The sequence below is a fragment of the Numenius arquata genome, chromosome 5 (assembly GCF_964106895.1).
Source record: "Numenius arquata chromosome 5, bNumArq3.hap1.1, whole genome shotgun sequence".
NCBI classification, from domain to species: Eukaryota; Metazoa; Chordata; class Aves; order Charadriiformes; family Scolopacidae; genus Numenius; species Numenius arquata.
The window spans coordinates 17293695-17314188 of NC_133580.1; the positions used below are offsets into that span (position 1 = coordinate 17293695).

At 35.3% G+C, this 20494-nt stretch overlaps 1 protein-coding gene across 1 annotated transcript in view; it reads left to right on the top strand.

Moving 5' to 3' along the window:
- The window catches only part of PCDH11X (protocadherin 11 X-linked), a 31832-nt gene extending 23984 nt beyond the window's left edge, over nt 1-7848 (top strand). The window contains exons 2-3 of the mRNA XM_074147529.1: nt 2573-5059; nt 7843-7848. Coding sequence (XP_074003630.1) covers nt 2573-5059; nt 7843-7848 — 2493 coding nt within the window. The remainder of the gene's footprint in view (nt 1-2572; nt 5060-7842) is intronic.
- Nucleotides 7849-20494: the final 12646 nt, after the last annotated feature.

Sequence of the window (20494 nt, forward strand, 5' to 3'; positions counted from 1 at the left end):
TCCAAGTAACAGTCTGACCCTAATGGAAATGTTCACTTCACTGATGTTTTAATGATGATAGAGCCATTTACTTTGACATCAAGACTTTAATCCTGAGGAGTTTTCTTCATCTTTTTCTCAGGATTTTTAACACTCAATTTCTTTGCTCATAAGGGAGCGAATTAGATATTTATAATCTTAAAAATGTTTCTTGAATGCTTCATCATTTTTTGGAGTGTTTAGAATGGGAGAACTGTTATTAGAAAGTGCACTTGTTAAAACGCAGCATAATGGCACGCCTAACGTTATCCCTTAAACAATGTGAAATATAGCCTTCCTTGAATGAGGAGAGTATAATTTTGTGTAACTTTTTTTGTGGTTTAAAAAGATTAATTTTAAAATACAGTATTCTTCCACAGAAAATTACTCAGGTGTTAATAATTAACTTGGAAGAGGACTTCGCTTTCTTTTCTGTTTCTCCAGTAGTTTATTGCTAGTGATGGGGAACAGAAGCTCTATATTTTATATCAAACTTGTATGCTGTAATCAAAAATATCTTTCTCATACTTGTTAGTTAAAGGAAATCAGAAATGGATATGCATATGTATAGCTACATATACTCAAAGTCTATATGAAGTGTTTGTTGTAGTTGTGGGATCTAATGACAGAATAATCAGTGCCCATCTGTCAACTTGTGTACAAATAAATAAGTAAAAGATAGCTGACGGGTTTTTTTTCCCCTTGCTTTTGTTGTTGTTTTTTTTCCCTGGAAATCTATGTTAAAGCATAGAATATATGATTCATCACTTCTCAGTAATTATTGAAATTTCTTGCAAATAACTGCTAGCCAAAGTGAAAATGAAGAGGAAACTCGCACTCCGCCTGCATGAAGAGATCAACAGAGAATTACCATTCTAAAATTTAACCTAATTGCTTCAAAATGTATATCTTGATTTAGAAATTATTTACAAGGCTTTTATCTTCATCATATGACTTCTGCTAAAGAAGCCAAAGCTGTATTTGTTTTATTTGTTCAAAATGTGTTCCAGTTCACTTTAGACTGTCCCTAGTTGCAACTTAACATTGTCACAAGTACTGTGCAAGTGGTACAGTAATTTTTAAAATGTGGATGGATAATACTTTCCCACAAAATAAATGATTACTTATATAGGGTCAAATTCTGGCTGTGAGAAAACAAGTCAATGAAAAAGTACAGCCTTACATAGAATTAGACGTATAAATGTACTTACTTAATGATGGGTAGCAAGATACAGTGAATACAAGTCTTTTACAAGTAATGAGAAATAAGGAACCTTGTGCACTGGGAACACTTTCTTTCCCTTTGATCTGAAGTGTCTCAAATCAGTTTAGAGCACCCATACAATTACATGAGTAAAAGTGAGAGACAAGCACAATAAATAGAGAAAGAACCAGGCTGGACATTGTTGTTCGTTATTACAAGTATGACACACAAAAAGAAAATCCTAATTATTCAGCATCCTAATCGATGGCTTCTTTTTGTGGTCATCCTGTACATTCACCTTTAGTGATCTGTATTCTAGTTCTGCCCTTATAGAAGATATGGCTGGAGGACTGCCTTTCCTTCCTTTCTTCCTCTGAAGGATGAGACATGGGAGAAAAGAGGATAATTGTGATACTCTTAATCCCTGCTTGTCTGAAGAGACAGCAGAAAAGGCAATTTAGTTCTAGATTCCCATCTTTATTTTAGCAGACTATTTGTCAACACTAGTGTTTTAAAAGAAGCTCTTTGTGCAATGTATGTAGCCTTTCTTTGCAATTCCAGGGAAGTTAGATGTTCAACAAACCCCATGGAAAAAAAAAAAGTATTATTTTCAAATTGATCTCATAGTTCTGTGATACTTTTTTGAAATGAAATAGATCTTCTTTTCTCACTGGGATTGTAATTTTCACTAGAAATATAAAATATATAATCATGAAGAAAGGGATAGCTTTAATGAGTTTTTAAATAAATTTCTAATAAGCTGTTATGACTCAGTTTGGTCTGTAACACCTGAATTACGTAGTAAGCCCCTTTTCAATGATGGTGTTGGGTTTTTATGCTAATGCTTTCAGATCATGTCTGGATTTGCTCCATGAACAGAGAAACAGTCCTTGTATCTTTCTCGTTTTCCTTGAAATTGCATATTGGTTTAGGTCCTCCAGTGTAAGCATACTGTTTTGCCTTTGGATGTGGTTGAACTTTCTCTTCTCTACACTTTCTCATACAATAGAGAAACCAAATTGCATCTGTGTAGTAATTCAGTAACCTTTCTGTAGAAATAGAGAAGCTAGTTAAAAAAAAAGAAAACAAAATATGCCACCACCCACTCCAAACCCACCTCTCTGTTTTTCTAAAGTATCCATTTCTTCACATTTGCTCTGAAGGTTCTTAAGGCACTAGAGCTTAAAGCAAATTTGGATATTGCAAAATAAAGGTAAATCTTTAAATGTGTATTCCTGTGTACAGTACATATAAAAATATATATTCCATGAGAATTTCAGAACATCAATGAGATGTTTGTATATTTAAGTATACTGTCATGCTAAAGTATGTTCTTTCTGTGTCTTGTAGGGTCAAAATGTATTTGGTCTTGATATAATTGAGACACCTGAAGGAGATAAGTGGCCTCAACTGATTGTCCAACAGATCCTGGATAGGGAACAGAAGGATACCTATGTGATGAAAATTAAAGTTGAAGATGGTGGAAGCCCTCCAAGATCTAGCACTGCCATCCTGCAAGTCACAGTGACTGATGTGAATGATAATCGCCCAGTCTTCAAAGAGAATGACATTGAAGTTAGCATTCCAGAAAATGCTCCAGTGGGCACCTCTGTTTCTCAGCTCCATGCCACTGATGCAGACCTGGGCTCAAATGCACAAATCCACTTCTATTTCAGCAATCAGATCTCCAGTTTGGCCAAAAGGCTGTTTGCCATTGACAACACCACTGGCCTCATCACTATACGAGAACCACTAGACAGGGAGGAATCTCCTGTACACAAACTAACTGTTTTGGCAAGTGATGGCAGTTCTACTCCATCAAGAGCAACAGTGACTGTTAATGTCACAGATATTAATGACAATGTCCCATCAATAGACACGAGGTACATCATCAATCCAGTGAACGGGACAGTACTTTTGTCTGAGAAGGCTCCCCTTAATACAAAAATTGCGTTGATAACAGTAATGGACAAGGATGCTGATCTGAATGGAAAAGTTACTTGTTTTACAGATCATGATGTCCCTTTTAGGCTAAAGCCAGTGTTTGATAACCAGTTTCTTCTGGAGACAGCCACGTTTCTAGATTACGAAGCCACAAGGGAATATGCCATTAAAATAGTAGCTTCGGATTCAGGGAAACCTCCCTTAAACCAGTCTGCAATGCTGCTGATCAAAATTAAAGATGAGAATGACAATGCCCCAGTTTTTACACAGCCTATCATAGGTCTTTCCATCCCTGAAAACAATGCTCCTGGTACTCAGCTAACCAAGATAAGTGCTACGGATGCTGACAGTGGGCGCAATGCTGAGATCAGCTATATCCTGGGTTCTGATGCACCCCCTATTTTCAACCTTGACCGCCGTACAGGCATTCTGACGGCAGTGAGAAAGCTGGACAGGGAAAAGCAAGACAGATACTCCTTCACTGTGCTGGCTAAGGATAATGGGATGCCACCGTTGCAGACCAATGCCACTGTGACAGTGTCTGTCCTGGACCAGAATGACAACAGCCCGGCTTTCACGCATAATGAATATAATTTCTATGTGCCAGAAAACTTGCCTATGTATGGCACAGTGGGGCTTATCACAGTTACAGATGCTGACTCTGGAGAGAATGCTGCGGTCAGTCTCTCGATACTAAATGGTAGAGATAATTTCATTATAGATCCACTTACTGGTGTAATAAGACCTAATATTACCTTTGATAGGGAACAGCAGGGGTCATATACTTTCCAGGTGAAAGCTGTGGATGGAGGAAGACTGCAGCGTTCCTCAACTGCCAAAGTGACCATTAATGTTGTTGATGTGAATGATAACAGGCCCGTTTTTGTTATTCCTTCATCTAATTATTCGTATGAGTTGGTTCCGACATCAGCCAGTCCAGGGTCCGTAGTTACTAGAGTCTTTGCAGTTGATAATGACACAGGAATGAATGCAGAGCTCCGCTATAGCATCATAGGTGGGAACTCGAGGGGCTTGTTTACAATTGACCAATTAACAGGCAATATTACTTTGAAAGAGAAGGTAATTACATCAGATCATGGCTTGCACAGACTAGTGATAAAAGTCAATGACCTAGGACAGCCGGAGTCTCTTTATACTATAGCTCTTGTGCATTTGTTTGTGAATGAGACAGTCACCAACAGTTCCTACGTCCAAGAGCTAGTGCGCAGGAACATGGAAACTCCAATTGGCCAGAATGTTGGGGATGGTGAGATAACCCCACAGACCAATGATTATGTCAAGATCATCATTGCCATTATTGCAGGCACTATGACAGTTATTCTGGTAATTTTTGTAACTGCTTTAGTACGGTGCCGCCAGACACCTAGGCACAAGGTTGTCCAAAAAAACAAGCAGAGTGGTGAATGGGTTTCCCCAAACCAAGAGAATAGGCAGATAAAGAAAAAGAAGAAGAAGAAGAAGCGCTCTCCAAAAAGTCTTCTCCTCAACTTTGTGACTATTGAAGAATCTAAACCTGATGATCCTGGCCATGAGCACATAAATGGCACTTTAGACATTCCTGTAGAACTAGAAGAACAGACTATGGGAAAATATAACTGGGCCACTACACCAACCACATTTAAGCCTGATAGCCCAGATTTAGCAAAGCACTACAAGTCTGCTTCTCCTCAGCCTACCTTTCAAATTAAACCTGAGACTCCTGTACCCCCCAAGAAGCACCATGTCATTCAGGAACTGCCTTTAGATAACACCTTTGTGGTGGGCTGTGACTCGCTTTCCAAGTGCTCATCAAGCAGCTCGGACCCTTACAGTGTTTCTGAATGCAGCTGTCAAGGAGGCTTCAAGACCCCAGGCCCCATACATACCAGACAGGTAATGGAAGTTTTAAGTGCTCTCTTTCTCCTTCCCTTCTTACTTTGCCATTCCTATAACTCTAGCGCTAAGCACTGCAAAATAACTTCTGATGCAAGGATTAAAAGTTTCAAAGGTCATGTTTGATCGAGGCATTGAAAAGTAAACAATGTGTGATTCATCAGTGTTAAGGGAGAAAATTAAAATAATATGACAGTTGGCTGTAGGGATGTTGAATGATTACACTGGTGGGTATTCCTGACTGCAGATGGCAGTACGGCACTTCCTGCATTACTGCAGTACGGAGTGTAGCTCCCTGAGGCAGAGAGAGGTTATGGTACTGTATTCTGTAGTATTGTATGCTCAAGAATTGATGTAGTCTAGGCCAGGTGGAAAGCAATATAGCTTTACAGATTCTGGTAAGTGGTTCTTAATATTAATGATATCTCGAATTGCAGCCTTCTTTTGGGCATAGCATTACTTCAAGGTCTCTCAAAAGCAGGCAAGGATTTTCCTCTTGAGAGTTTCAGTGCCATTTTCAGACTAGAAACATACTGGACTACTTAAATCTGGTGAAATGTCACAGTCAACAGGCAAAGTTAGGGGGAAACTAGAAGCATCAGTATTAATTACTCTCACTTATTTGCTGCTGTGCCTGATAAACCAGGTATTAGCTTCCCAGAAATTCAGTACAGCAAGGGAAATGTCTAAAGAGTCATCACTTAAAATGAGAACCAAAGTATCTTTTATTCTTCAAGACTACAGAAAGGCATTAAGTCACTGGAAATGGAATCTAATGTCCGTCCGTATTCTGAAAAGTTTCACTAATAATAAAGCTTTGCTGTTTGCCTGTTTAATTCTCTTTTTTCACAAATATCACAAAGTTTTAAATGAAAGTAGTTTGCTAGTTAAGCTTTAATTGGTCAAGGAATTAATCATTAAAGAAACATTTCAGGAGAGTTTATTATACTATTGATAATGTATTTTAATATTGTTGCTTGGGAACAAATCCTCAGCATGACTGTTAGACTTCTTGCTCCAGCAGAGGTTTTGAATTTTTTTCTGTGGGCTTTGTTTTATTACCACTATAGCGATAACAAAATGTACCTAAAAAAAGCTCTTCACTCAAAGTAGGCGTCCTATTTTTGAAAATTGCAGGATAGGTTCTTTATTCCGTTTTATTTCCTTTACCTACACAAATCTGTGCAGTAGTCCATATCACTATGCTGTATAAAACTTTCATCTTTCCAAGACACACTAACAGAAAAATTGAAGGGATTTTTTGTTATTATTTCTAAGACATGACAGCAATGAAAAATGCATAGCTTTTTGAGATTTGAGTATTTTCTATTTAAAATACTTGAATATGTTAATTTAAATTGCACATTAGAAAAGCTGCTTGCTAATTTGTTTCTCTGTTTGAACTCTCATAAGTCCAAGGAGGGTGATGCTGTTTTCAGCATTTCTGTACGCCTGATCTAAGTGATTTTTCAATTGAGTTCTGGTATAGTTCCTCTGAGCCAAAAAGGTCCTTCATTGTCTGCTCAAATGCACTTTATTGTGCAGTAATGCTGCTAACAAAGAAAGGAAGCTCATGACTCTCTAGGTTTATACTAAGGTGGTTCTTCCATCAGAAAGGGCTTTTAAAGTAGAATGGAAAGCAGTTCTCTTATGCAGAAGTTGGCTGGGGAAAAGAGCATTTCCTTTTATCTGTACCTTAAAGATCAATGACAGGGGCTTCCTATCTGGAAGAGCAGAATAAAACTGGGTTTTTTCAAATACTCATGACCTGATATTAGCTTATCTTCATATGTACCTGAAATTGTATTAGTATGATGCGTTGAATATATCAAAAAGATTAACATGACTTTTTGTATTCATTGTGTTAATTCTACAGTATCCTTTATTTAGGTTTGTTTTTCCTGTATGAAAGCGATCACATTGTTGGAGAAAGTGTAACTACTTGCTATCAATGGCCTTTTACACTAACTTGAAAACAACATTTACCTTTAAACATGGAATTAACATTTTTATTATTTATTTAAATAAAACTAAGTAATTTCATAAATGCATTTATTTACATAAATGGGGCAAGAAAGACCACTAGAAATAAATCCTTTGTGTTGGACCGTGGTCATAAAGGCAGAATTGTATTTCATTATAAGTAAAGTCAAGCAAAGTATTTCTTAAATTTCAGTGGATTTTTTAAAAGTCAGTCTTAATCCTAAACTGGTTTTGTTTATTATAGTCTGTATAGTTTTATCTTCTGTGGGGCTATAGAAGGTGGCTCAGGACAAACTAACTTAGAGTTGTCACTATTAGCCAGTAAAGAAAAGAAACAACCGAAAACAAGTTTGTGCCACAGTGCTTCAGATGTCATGCTGCCCTACCATCCTCCAGCCTCGGACACTAACGGGGTGTTTGTGGTTAATGATACATTTGTTTTGTGCACTCTCTGACACTTCAGAAAACTGTAGGACAGCCTGGAGAATTGAAGGATACTAAGTTCAGTTAAAAAGGGAGATGTGCTTGTTTGAAAAATGAAAATAATGTCTAATGTGAGAAAAAATATTTTACTTCACTAACAATTACTGTAAGGCATCCCTTTTACAAGACCAAAGCTTTCTGAAGGAGATTAAAGAAGACTACATTCACTGTGAAGAGATCTGTGCAGTTTCTTAAGGGTCCTGATATTAATAGTCCACACATCTCAACTGCTCTTAGTTTTGTTCATGTAAGACTTTCTGTTAAGATATTTGAAATAATATTGAGTTAAAGCTAAAAATATATGTTTTCTTTTGAAGCTCTAAATTTTGTGTATGTCTGAATGGTATTGATTCCCGTCTTTAAAGAAAGGAAGTTATGTCTTTGCTTTACTGCTAAATTTGTCTAAGTGATCTATAAAATGACAGAAAGTCATTATAACAGTTGTATTCAAAAGTATGCAAGGAGGATTGAAAGTTTTTTCTGCTAAAAAATCAGAATATTTTTTTAGTGGTCATGTGGGCAAATAAAGCAATGGAACAGCTGAAATTTTTATGGAGAAGGAATCAGAGACTCCTGAAGCAGCTTGAGGACACATTGAATCATGAAGCTACAGGAAGCTGAAGAGGGAAAAGTATGGTCCTAATGTAATTAATCTCCCATAAGAGAGAGATCAAGCTTCTGTTTTATGTGAGAAAGGGCAAGGGAGGGAGATATTAATATTATTTTGAATTTACACAGTAGGAATTAATAAATACTAGTGACAGTAGACCTTCAGAATAGCATGCTTTCTTTGGGCATGTAGTAGAGAGAATTCTTTTAAAGTTTTACCAAATGATAAATTGTGAAAGGACTTCTTATTCATGATAGAGTTTTTCAAACCAGGGTATTTGAAGGCTCATAAAATCAAACTCACTTCCACTCAGATTTTCATTGTTTTGGTAGTCTTGGGCCTCATAGAAAGACGCATGTCTTTGGTAGAATAGCATACAGCACCTTTAAAGTTTATCTATCTGCAAGCTTTGTAAAAACTCTATTGCTTTTGACATTTACCTTAATGAGAGCAGGCTATGTGAAGTATTCCATACTGACACAAATCTACTAACTCTTTTTGCCTTTGCGTTGGAATGATAGAAAGAAAAAAGAGGTTCTTCCAGTGTAGTTTTCATGTAGTACGTAACACAATTTTAAAATCCACAATCTTTGCTCTAGTATTTAAACAACATTCAGACAATTCAAATGCCTGTCTTGGTATCAACCTGTGTATTGAAAACATGCATTATGACACAGTACAATGTTGTCTCTGGTAGCTTGGTTCAAAGAAGCTACTGCCGCAAAGGTTCATTAGAACTTCCCATGCATCCTCCTTCTTGTCAGTTTCTTTTAATTAATGCTATTTCAGACAGTATTTTCATTTGAAAATAACATAATTTATACTATAAGAACAGTAGAAATCTTTCAAAATAAACACCTGGTCTATCAGTAAGGGTATTGTGACCTTTTGTATTGTCATTTTAAGCTTTAACTTAAAAACAAATTTTACCTGACTTAGTGCAGAAACATGAGTGTTCACGAAAGCAGCACTGGAGGAGTTGGTTCAGTTTCAGTCCACCTCTTCCACTGATAGAGCTGGAAGGTGCAATCATGCCCTGGAACTATGATTACATGCTTTTTAGTGTTTCTCCCTGCTTCACAGTGGACTCTGGTCTGTATGTTAATTTAGCTCCACTCCTAGTATGCTATACCATCTTTGGGAAGCTGAGGGAGTGAGCAGGCACGTGGATTGATTTTTCTTATATTTACTAATGCAAATCTTCATTAGCTGATTTTAGTTGCCGGGATTCTATGATCTGTGAACATATCCATACTTAGGAATCAAAATTTCAGATGACACAGCGATCTCTGCTGCACTTGTTTGTTAGAAACTGAATGGAGATAGACATTATATTCCTTACAGAAATCTGAATGGGAAGTAGACCTCGTTTAAAATACATAGCCTTTTTAGGGCCCTACTGTCTCAATAGCAACTGCTTAGACTTGCTTACAGTTATGATATATTTTCTGATGCTTTTTTTATTCTGATTTGAAATGTGGTAAAAAGTCGTTATAACTTCCCATTCACTATGAGAACAGTGTGCTTAGGATGTGAACTGAAAGAATATTGCATTCTTCCTGAAACTAGTAGCTCTGAAAACTCACCTGTTAGGTAAATCTTTAGCAGGATTTATTGTTTTGTTTGATAACAGTGAGACTAGTGAGTTTAGTATACTATAATCATCAGTAGGCAGTGCTGACGCTTTTGGTATGTAAAATGGTACAGAGATAACGCTGGCACGTTGCATTGGCAGATACAGAATAAATTATACTCAAAGAACATTTTCTTATAAATATCGACTAAACAGCTGTTGGTATAAGCCCTTCCTAAAAGCCATTTCAAAATCAATTGATATGATTCTAAATATTCATGTTATTTTATCTTAAATTTCTGGCTCCTAATTTTGCTGATAGTTCTGATATGCTGCTGAAATGTATATACATTTCAGAAAATAATTGAAATTCACATCTGGAGAAGAGATCTCTAACTGAAGGATAAGTGAAAGTCTGCAACTCAGAAGTTAGTGAGCAGTCACTTAAATGTGCAGTGCTACTGAAGTAAAGCTGTTCAAGAAAATTACTTTCCTCTGTGGAATACTTTGAAGAAAAACTTCTTCAGAATTGTTCTTTTAATATGTATTTTTCACTGGAAAAGCATGCGGGAAGTTATCAGGACAGTACCCCCGTTGCCTCATAGTAAAAGATAAAACCAGCACAAATGGAAAGAAAAGAAAAAAAGAAGTGAATGTTTTGTGTGAGGAAAAAAAAGATTTTTAATTTGACACTTAAGTAAAAAGTAATTCAGAGAAAACAAAGGCTTTTATTCCAGCGAGACCTTGTTGACTGAGTTTATACTGAAGTTGGTAGATGAAGTTCCAGCATTAATAATTGGGTGTTTTTTTGCAAGCTAGAATGATACGCAACTATCTCTGCAATAGTAGTTTGCCTTGGGATAGTAGCATCATAAATCCTCCTAAATGTTAGGTGCATTTCACCTTCATTTTTCAGTGGATAACTGAAAAGTTTACTCTTTTCTCCTTGTGACCCAATTTTGTTGTTGTTTTTTTTTTTTTTTTAAATGACCTATAGCTATAAACCATTGTCAACAATGAAGTCTGATTTAACTGTCGTTTAATTTTGACACGTCTTTCTTGTCCTATTTTCTCCCAGAAGGTATTGCACTCAATAATCTGCAGTTGAAAGCAATTTCCTGACCAGTGAGTGGTTAGTGTCTTGGTGACTGCGGTATTGATAGTACTTTCTTTCCTGTGGAAATAATTGATCTGAATGGCTTAATTTCTGTGAATTTTTAGGACTCTAACTCTGCTGATGATAAATATAGATTAAAGATGCAAAAGAACTCTTCAGATCAAAATATTTTATGCTCTTAGGAATGATGCTCTTGAATGAAGTCTGTCAAAATCCTGTAGAACATGTTCTAGGCAGTATAGTAGTCTTCTGATAGCTATAGCCTTTCAGCAGCACTTTGTGTGTTGAGCTGGTAGAGCAAAAAAGAAAAAAAGAAACTTAGCATACATAGAAGCTATTTTTGTGGCTCCTTCTGTTTCAGCATTTTTGCTTTACATATATAGATGTGTGCTAATCTTTGCTTGTATATAGAAACCTGAAAAGACACACACATAAAAAAAATAGTTTGTTACTTAGAACCACAATAGTTCGGTACTTCTCAAACCATACAGTGATTGAGATGGTAGAAATTTGGAAACAAATTTTACAGTATATGGGGAAAATGATGCAGGAAAGGGCTTTTCTCATGCTGTTTCTCTGTTTGCCAGCTCTGAACGTCATCGCATCTGATGTTATATACTGAAGTCGTACGTGTACACAATGATGTTAAGCCAGCAAACATGAAAACAAGGAAATAGCACGAGAAAGCCCTTTGTCCTGTCTCTGATTGCCGAAGAAATTTATCGTCTGATCTCCAGAGGGGTTTGGAAGTGACGATGAACTGTTCAAGCTGCCCTACTCAAAGGTATCAAGGGCAAGAATTTTTTAAAAAGAAAAGACAAAGAAATTTTAGTACATTGTGCTATAGTGTTCTATAACGTAGTTTTGCTAAGAAAAAAGTAATGTGACCCATCCTTCTTCACAGTTGGTGACTATGGTAAATCTATTTTGCTTGTAATCATCTTTTTGTCCCAGACTTTTTTCTTATTTATTTTAGTTGAAACAATTAGGAATTTTATTTCTATAAATATATTGAAAGGGAGCAATAAATTTTATTCATACATTAAAAAGAGAATGTAAAGTTCTTTATACTCCCTGCATTTAAAAGAAAAATTAATTGTTGTCACAGCACCATTATACATGTTAAGAATTAAGTGTTATTTATATCTATTCCATAATATTTTTAATGATGTTATTGCTGCTATGGATCATTCATAGAATTGCTCAAATCACTGCTTTCTCATTTTATAGGCACAATAGTAGTAGTGAAAAATGAGCGTTACCTGCTTTCTTATCCACAACTTTTTGTAACAAATGATGACCTCTTAAATAACTGGAAAGTATTCACTTAACGTCTAAAAATAAAATTTAATTTGCATTTTGCTTGCTGGAATCTAGATAATGTCTGTGTAACAGGAGCCGTACATTTAACCTTTTGAAGTACTTTTATTTAAAAAAAAGTCATAAATACAGTGGCTTGCTTTTCAGTGTGATAAAATAGGAAATAGCATACATAATTTTTTCACTATTAGCCAGCAACATGGTTTTTTTCCCACATTATTTCTCTATATAGTTAACTTTTTAAAAAAAATATTTTTTTTTATATTATAATTTGTTATTTAGTGCAGGACATCTAAGAAATAAAATTTGACCATCACAGCTTCGTTTGCAGGTTGGTTGCAAGTTCTTGTATATTGCCTCACATTTTAGGGAATAATGCTTAATATGTATCATCTATAATATTAGAATTTAATATGCAATGCAAACTTTCTTAGGAAGCAAAGGAGTATAAAGAACCTTGTTTTCTGCACTTACGTGAAGACATAATATTAGTTTGCTAGAATAAAATGAAATACAGACACTGCTTTTAACTGGGATGTATACAGTATATATAATTTTATTTTAAAGAAAAAGTTATTCATGATTCATGAATTAGGCTACAACATGAAATTCTTACACATTACTGTATGTTTGATGTAAAGGTATTTATAGGCTTGTACTTAATATTCACATTGCCTCAGTTCTTGGACTGCAGAATGTCTACCATGACTGTTGCCTATAGTTTCCTTCACGTTTGCTATCTGGCTCTTTTAAAAATGTGTATTTGGCTATTTGATCTGTAAAATAAATTCTATTAATAATGAAGTACATATTGTAATTTAGCATATTGTATTGCATAATTATAGCTATGACTGTTACAGAAATTTTTTCATTTCTGTTAATCAAATAATTTTCTTGCGAAGAAGTTTGTATCTGTAAGACAGTTTTCCTATTCCTGTTTATCATACCCTTGCAGCATTGATGCTTCAAAGTAAAAACCCAATACTTTAAGCGGTTAGACGTACAGTAATGATATTTATTGACTCAATGCCACAATTCAGCCAGTTGCTTTGGGTTGAAAGTTAATTCCTAGGGTGGTAAGGAATTTATTCAAGAAGTCTTGTTTAGTGTAATGTAAATTAGTCCTTCCTATTGTTGTTACAATTGTTTGCTGAAATGCTTTGCAGGTGGGTGATGGGAAGCACTGAAAGATACTTGTTAAGAGTAGTAACCCTTTGGCCTAGTAGAGTTGTTTGTCAGGAAGATGGTAGGATTTCAAAGACTTTCAGTTTTTGGTTTTTCTTTGTTTTTTTGAATCTTTCGATTTCTTTTCTTAGGTTAATTAGATTGTATTTCCTTGATGAGAAAAGTCATACATGTCAATGTTTGATTAAGGAAAGCACCAAATAATTTGCATACTTACATTGATTTTTTATTTTATTTTATTTTTAAATTTTCTGGAATCAAGAGAGTGAGTTGAGATACTGGACTAGGTTAATCTAATCTAACTTCAAGCATGTAATTTAGTTGTCTCAAGTGGACATATAGTTGCCCTTGTTTTTTATTTCTGGTAGTGAAAAGGCATAGATACATTATAGCAAGTTATTTTGATGTTAAGACTGCATGCCCTCTAGAAGCAGCTACGTTGTTACGCTGAGTATGAAGAGAACCTTTGATAAGTATCTTTCTCATTTAAATATGCCACTTATATGCTTGTAGAGAAAAATATTTTTCATGAGAGACCTAGTTCTTTTGCTTTTAACCTAGCCAAAGGTTTACCTCTTTCCTAGTATTTCACTGGTCATATCATTCTTGTCTATCAGTAAGTAATTCTAGAAGAATTTAGGATGATTTTAAACTTTTAAAAAGTTACATGTATGAAATAAAAGGTACATCAAGTGGTTGGATTATTGGTCCAGATCAGTAATCTCTCTCTTCTAGTTCTCTCATGAGTCAGCACAACCAAATAAAATAACCCTCCAAATACACTAAGGGAAAAGCCAGCAACCTCCTATGTGGTTCAGTTTCATGTGTTTCATCTGTTTTGATTTTTGTTTTCTTACCTCTACGTATCACTTTTTAAAAAGTCATTTTTTCATAGGCTGGTATAAGACTTGTTCAGAGACCTCATTTCCTTCTGATGGTTAAATAGGTTCATGAAAGTCTCATGAAAGCCTAATGTGTACTGACCAAATGTGTATGTGTGCTGAATATAAATTTCTACGCTTTTCAATGATGTGGAGGCTGAATGGAGACCAGTCAAAAACTTCTATATTTAGTTTTTTTGCTGTTTTCTTTTTTTTCTTTTTTAAAATGCATATTAGTATCCTGAGTCAAAGCTAGGTGTTTGTGTCTCAAAGCCAACTCTTTCTCAAATGTTTTCACCAACAGAAATGCTGTTTTCTGACTGCAGAGAAGTCAGAGTAAACTAAGGCCAAAAATCATTGAGTTGACCAAATACTGATTTTGAAGTTGAAAACTCATTATCTTTTCTTTGGAATGTCAGTCATACTTTTAAAGTTACTTTATTGTACTTTAGACTGTAATTATTGTTACTCACAGTTATCTCAAAAGAGTCATCCTTACATCTGGTGCACATTGCCACCCCTGTCACCAGTGCAGAGAGGTCTGTATCTGTAGATAAAGTCCTAGAGTTTTGTTTTGGTTAGTTACAGTGCTATGTGTGGCTCAGCAAAAAGAATAGTTCTTTAATTGTTGCCAGTTTTACAGAGTAAATTAATCACATTGCTGCTTTTAACCCTACAATGCCGGCAGCCAAAGATGGCTCTCAGATTTGCTGTTCTGCATCTTGTGTCATGTTGTCAATGTCTGGATTTCATATGGATCTGTGTCTGCCAAAGCTCAATGCTACTCGATCTCAAACATGCCCTGGTGTCAAGTGAGTCACTCCAAGGAAAAGCTATGGCACACAATCTGCAGTGTGTATGAAAGCTGCCTATAGTATCAGAAAATATATTGGGCTTTGGAGGATGTCTTTAAATCCTTCTGAATTTGAGTGGAGGACTGCTAAAGGACAGTAGGGTTCTGTCGGAACAAAGCTGGTTTGTGATGTAAATAGAATTATTTTTTTAACGTAAACTGTAATGCTGCGGGGTTTTTCTTTTACACATTTTGCATGATTTCCCATTTTACCATAAAACATATTTATGGTATATCCTGGTCTTAAGTATTATTTGTAAAATCTTTTTAACAAATATTTTTTGATATATATTTTTGCTTTCATACTGAACTACTGAGCACTGTTCCTTTATGTCTTACTTTTCTATTTCTAAAATAAATTTTATTTGAAGATTATATTTCTATACCTTCTGGAGAAACTCTTTTTAAGTACACCTCTGGTCTGTTTGTTTAGTGCATGCACACCATCAGATCGATACATATACTGATATTTTTTACAGTGATTAGGAGCTCTAATTATTAAAATAACTTTATCATATGTAATTTAAAGAAATATGCTTCTTTCAAAACCTCATACTCATCAGTACATTTCTTTTGTCTACGTTTTCTTCAAAGCAATCTGGCCTGAGCAGGAATTCCAAGAGTTGTACATCTTCTAACAACATTTACATGTATGTGTGAGTGTTTATACAGTGTTCAGAACTAGAGAGAAATAGTGCTTATATCTATGTATCCGTGTATGTATGTTTGTATTTTGTGTGCATGCATATATAAAGAAAGCATGAGGGTATATATTTGCATTTATCACATATTCAATTAGCAAAGACAGTATATATTACATAAAATTTAACTGTAGATACGTGCCTATCTCAGTACCTAATGTATCTTGCTATGAAAGATAGCCAAGCGTTAAGGTTTTCACTTGACTGCATTGGTTGGAGATCTGTAAAGGTCGGTCTTCCTTTCTGAGAGTGTACTGAGCTCTCACTGTATTATAAAGTGGCTCTTGACAACTTGAAGGTAAGGGTGCAATATGATAAGTACAGATTTTGAATTTTAGTTCTTTCTCTTTCACTATTTCACTTTTATTCATTCCAATACTGTTTCCAGCTATTCTAAAATACTTTTTTTTCCATTATATAGACTCGTTCTCTTAAGTCTTGTTACTGGAAATGTCATGAAAATGACGTTTCTGTATTTCCTCCAAATTGTGGGCCGCCTCTTATTTTATAAATAGACAAATGTAAATCAAATTCAGTTATTTATATTCACACAGGTATTAAGTAAGTGTGTTATCACTTAATTTTTCAGGGGTACCACTGACTTTCTGCAGTCTTCTAAATAGGTTTTATTTGTTTGTATTTACTGTGTTTTTTTGGAAGGTGTTCATTAAAGGTCATATAACTTCCAATAAAAAAAAATGGAATGATGATATCAAAGATTCAAAGTTTCGTTTCCCATCACTGAATTGTAGCTAACTACGAATTACGAGCTGAACTCCTGTCTGAGTACAGTTTTCATCCTTTCTCTGCTAAGAGATGATGTCCGTGGCTGTCAGATGGATGAACTGCCCTCTGCTTATGTTCCCTGTTTCCATGTGGGCTGTGATGTTGTCTTTGCTCTTGATGTGATCAGCAAAAATACGAATCTAAGACCTCTACTCAAAAGAATTTCCTCCTTTTTATTGTCTAGGCAGTATGAAAACTTGCCTTTTATCTGCGTGCATCAAACAAGCTGCAGGGTTATAGACACACTGACAGTAATGTGGATCTGAAAGACTTCAATGATAGACTTTTCCTCACAAAAATACTTTTCCTATATCCATATTTAAACCATCGTCAATGGGCTGATAATCTCCTCACCCTCTTTCCTCCAAGGAGAACAATGGGGTAAATTCTGGTCTTATCCAGACACTAGTGCACGTGTGTTTCAGATAAGCAAATGACCCACAGACAGAAGTACTTCAAACAGGTGAATGGAACTTGGAACCTCCTCTCCTTTGAACTTTTAGAATATTTGAGTAATTGGAAATATTCAGGAAACCACATGCTATGAAAGCATAAGCATTTTTTACCTTCTATCTTCTGTTTTCAAAAGCATCTGTTTTTGTGGGGTAAACATGAAACGATCTGTAGCAAACATACCAATGAATCAAACTGAAGCTGGGAAAGTGCTTTCCTATTTTGAATAAGCATATTTGTAAACAAAACTTCTAGAGAGGAGGAAAGCATTGGATTATGTTTTCAAGCTTAGCAGAAAGGAGGCAGTAACTTCTACAGCCTGCTGAGATTTTGATTGCTATTGATTTCAAAGTTAGACGCCAAAACCACTACAATTTGTAGAAAAATGTTTTTCCCAATTCGTGTTAAACTTGGAACTCGGTGAGAACTGCAACTAAGAGCTGCTGCCACTTGTAAAGGTATGTCCGATATTGTTATTAGCAGCAGTGATCAGCATTGTTGTATTCACTGTTCTACAGTCCATGCTGAGTCAGCTTGATCTGTAATATTTTTTAGAACTGAGAGGGAACAATGGATTTACCAGAAATCCTATGAGAAAATCCTTTTTTCCTCCCTCAAAATAGCAGTAAGCTACTCTTCCAAATACAGGTATCTAATACTTTTTAGAAGTATGCCCTGTTAGACACATTGAAGTAAGATAATACTTAATGTGAAGAATAAAGATCCACATAGAAGCTATTTACCTCTTTAACACTTATTTTATACATTATAGGGCTGTAGAAACCTATATGTATATATATACACAAAAAGAAGGTAATTTTCTAATACTTTTCAAATGCTTATTTTCTGTATAAGAGGGGATTCTAAGATACTTCTTGCTGTTTAGTAGTGTGGCTGAACGCATTTTGTAATGGCCCAAAGTTTTTATTTTAATCTAGTAAAATGACATTGTGACTAAGAAACATAGATAAAAAGATTGGTGTTTACTTGCACATGGGGCAATTGTCAAACCTACTAATTCTGAGAACTTTAGGCTTAAGGATTCCTTCAGACTTACTTACAAGTTGTTCTTTGAGTTAATGTGATGAATACATTTTAAGAAACTAGTAACTTTCTTTGGCTGCTGTATGGCCAAAGTTATGAAGTGATAGCTGATTAGTGATCTTTGCTGATTCAGTTCCCTTTTTTCATCATACCTTTTTAGTTAAGACTGCTTCTACGGATTATTCCTTTGGCCAGCTTCCTAACTCAAGTTACTTTGTATCCTGTTCATCAAATTTTATCTTTGTTCTTTCGTGATTTAAAAGAATACTTATATGGTCTAACATCATGAGGTTCTAGTTTTCTGGTCTCTATTAAGGGGTTTAGGATTGTCTTATTTGTTTCCCTATTTTTATGTTAATATATTGAAACTGTTGTCAGATTTTTTGTGTAACGCTCTGGACGTAGCTAAGTCCTTGCAGTTGACACTGTGTCAACTTGATGTTTGACAAAGGCACTGTGATAATAACCAAAGGATTTAATATCAGATGTATAAATCCCCTTTGACAATATATTATAACCATTTAGGATATGTTGGTGAGTCACAGAATATACATCTGTTTGTTATATTGGAGTTCTTAAAGATTACAAATCATGGAATTGTAGAATAATTCAGGTCCAGAGGGACCTGTGGAAGTCGCCTAGTCTAATCACGGTGCTCTAACTAGACTGCCTAAATTTAGATCAGCTTGTTCTGGACCTTGTTCAGTTGACTTCTGAGTGTTTCTAAGGGTGGGGATTCCAAAACCTTTCTGAAATGCTAGTTCCTGTTTGACAACCTCCACAGTGAGAAGTTTTTCCTTGTCTTAATTGGAATTTCCCTTGCTGTGTTCAATTTCTATTGAAAGGCCATGTGTACACTTTAGAGATTGATATGAAGTGCTTGAGTGAAACCTTTTCTGGAGCCCTAGAGAAAATCCAAGAGAGTCTGTTTTGAACAGAAGTCATTAAAGCAGATCAGTCATTCACTTTATTTCAGTCATACCTCTTTGTTTCTTTGACAAAGGTGTGCATTGTATCCCAGACAGCATTCATGCTCAGTCATACTTAAGAGTGATTGTATTGTGAGCTCTCAAACAAGAAGCTTGTTCCCTTGCTTCCCAGTTGAAATAGTCATGATGGGATAAGGTGAAAATTTCCATTCTGCTCTAGTGAGGCCCTCGTGTTCAAGTGGTCTTCCTTCATTCTTTCCTTCTTATGTTGAAAATGGCTTCATTTTGCATGAGAAACCTGAACTGCTTTACATGAGGAAGCTGCAGGATAGTTCTTTCCTTACTCACAGACTCACTTTTGTCTGTGTCTCCATCTTTGTCTTTGCTTGTAGATATTGAACAGTCTTCAGCTCTCTCATCATGCTTCACTAAGGAAGTCTTAATCTTTTTCAGTCTTGATGTCTTTTGAACTCTTTCTGTTTTAATTCATATGGTATTTTGTTGCATCATCACGTTATTTCTTTTGTGTTGCTCCATATTATTGCTAATACAGAATCTGTGCATATTCACACAAATGAATTTGAACTAATGCTGAAAACCAAGTGTATTTGGGAGAGTTTGACTCTTTGCTTTGTCAATACTTTCAAGAAAGTACTTTTTTTCTATTCAGCCTATTACTGGGATTCTTGCATCCTCTGGGATCCTCTCCGAATTCTCTGAGATTAAGACATTTCTATGTCAGTACAAATATTTAATATTTCTGGATCCTCGAGTATATGTAGGTGTGTCAGTGGAAAACAGAATATTAATTGTTTTTATGGATCCACTACTTATATGTGCAAATATCCACAAATTCAATTTACTCATAAATGTAAATATTTTAAATATATCTATTCAGTTGCATTTTCATGGTAGAGTCCAAAAGTGCGCTGTTTTCTGTGCACTTGTATGCTCATCAACTTATGCATTTGTCTTTATTTTATAAACATATTGTGAGTTTTCATTTGGATTCTATCTAGTTCTGCTAGTGAAAACACCAATAAGTGGATGTAGTCATAATTGTTTTACTGACAAAGTAATGAGTGAATAAAACCTTTTCAGAAACTTATTTTGAAGGTTGGATATTAAAAGCAGAGAGAAATGGTAGAATAATGCTGTCAATAGCAATTAAAAAAGGGAAATGTAATTGGAGGGAAAAATATTCTTTTGATGTTTTCTGTATACAAGATATACAATGGTGCAATTATCTATTCACTTTCAGCTACCAAGCATGATTTATTAGTTACAGTATTTTGGCTTTGAAACACTGAACATGGATAAAACAGCACGTGCTCAGTTGTGTAAGGGTTCCAACATCTGTCCTGACAATCCTCTTACAGAAAGTCTTTTTGGAATTAGGAAATGGCAACATAAGTTCTGAAATGGATATGAAAGAAACAGAGTAAATGGGGTGGGGGAGTGGGGGGATTGGAAGAGAATATTTTATTATTTCATTGCTCCTTTTTAACACATTAACT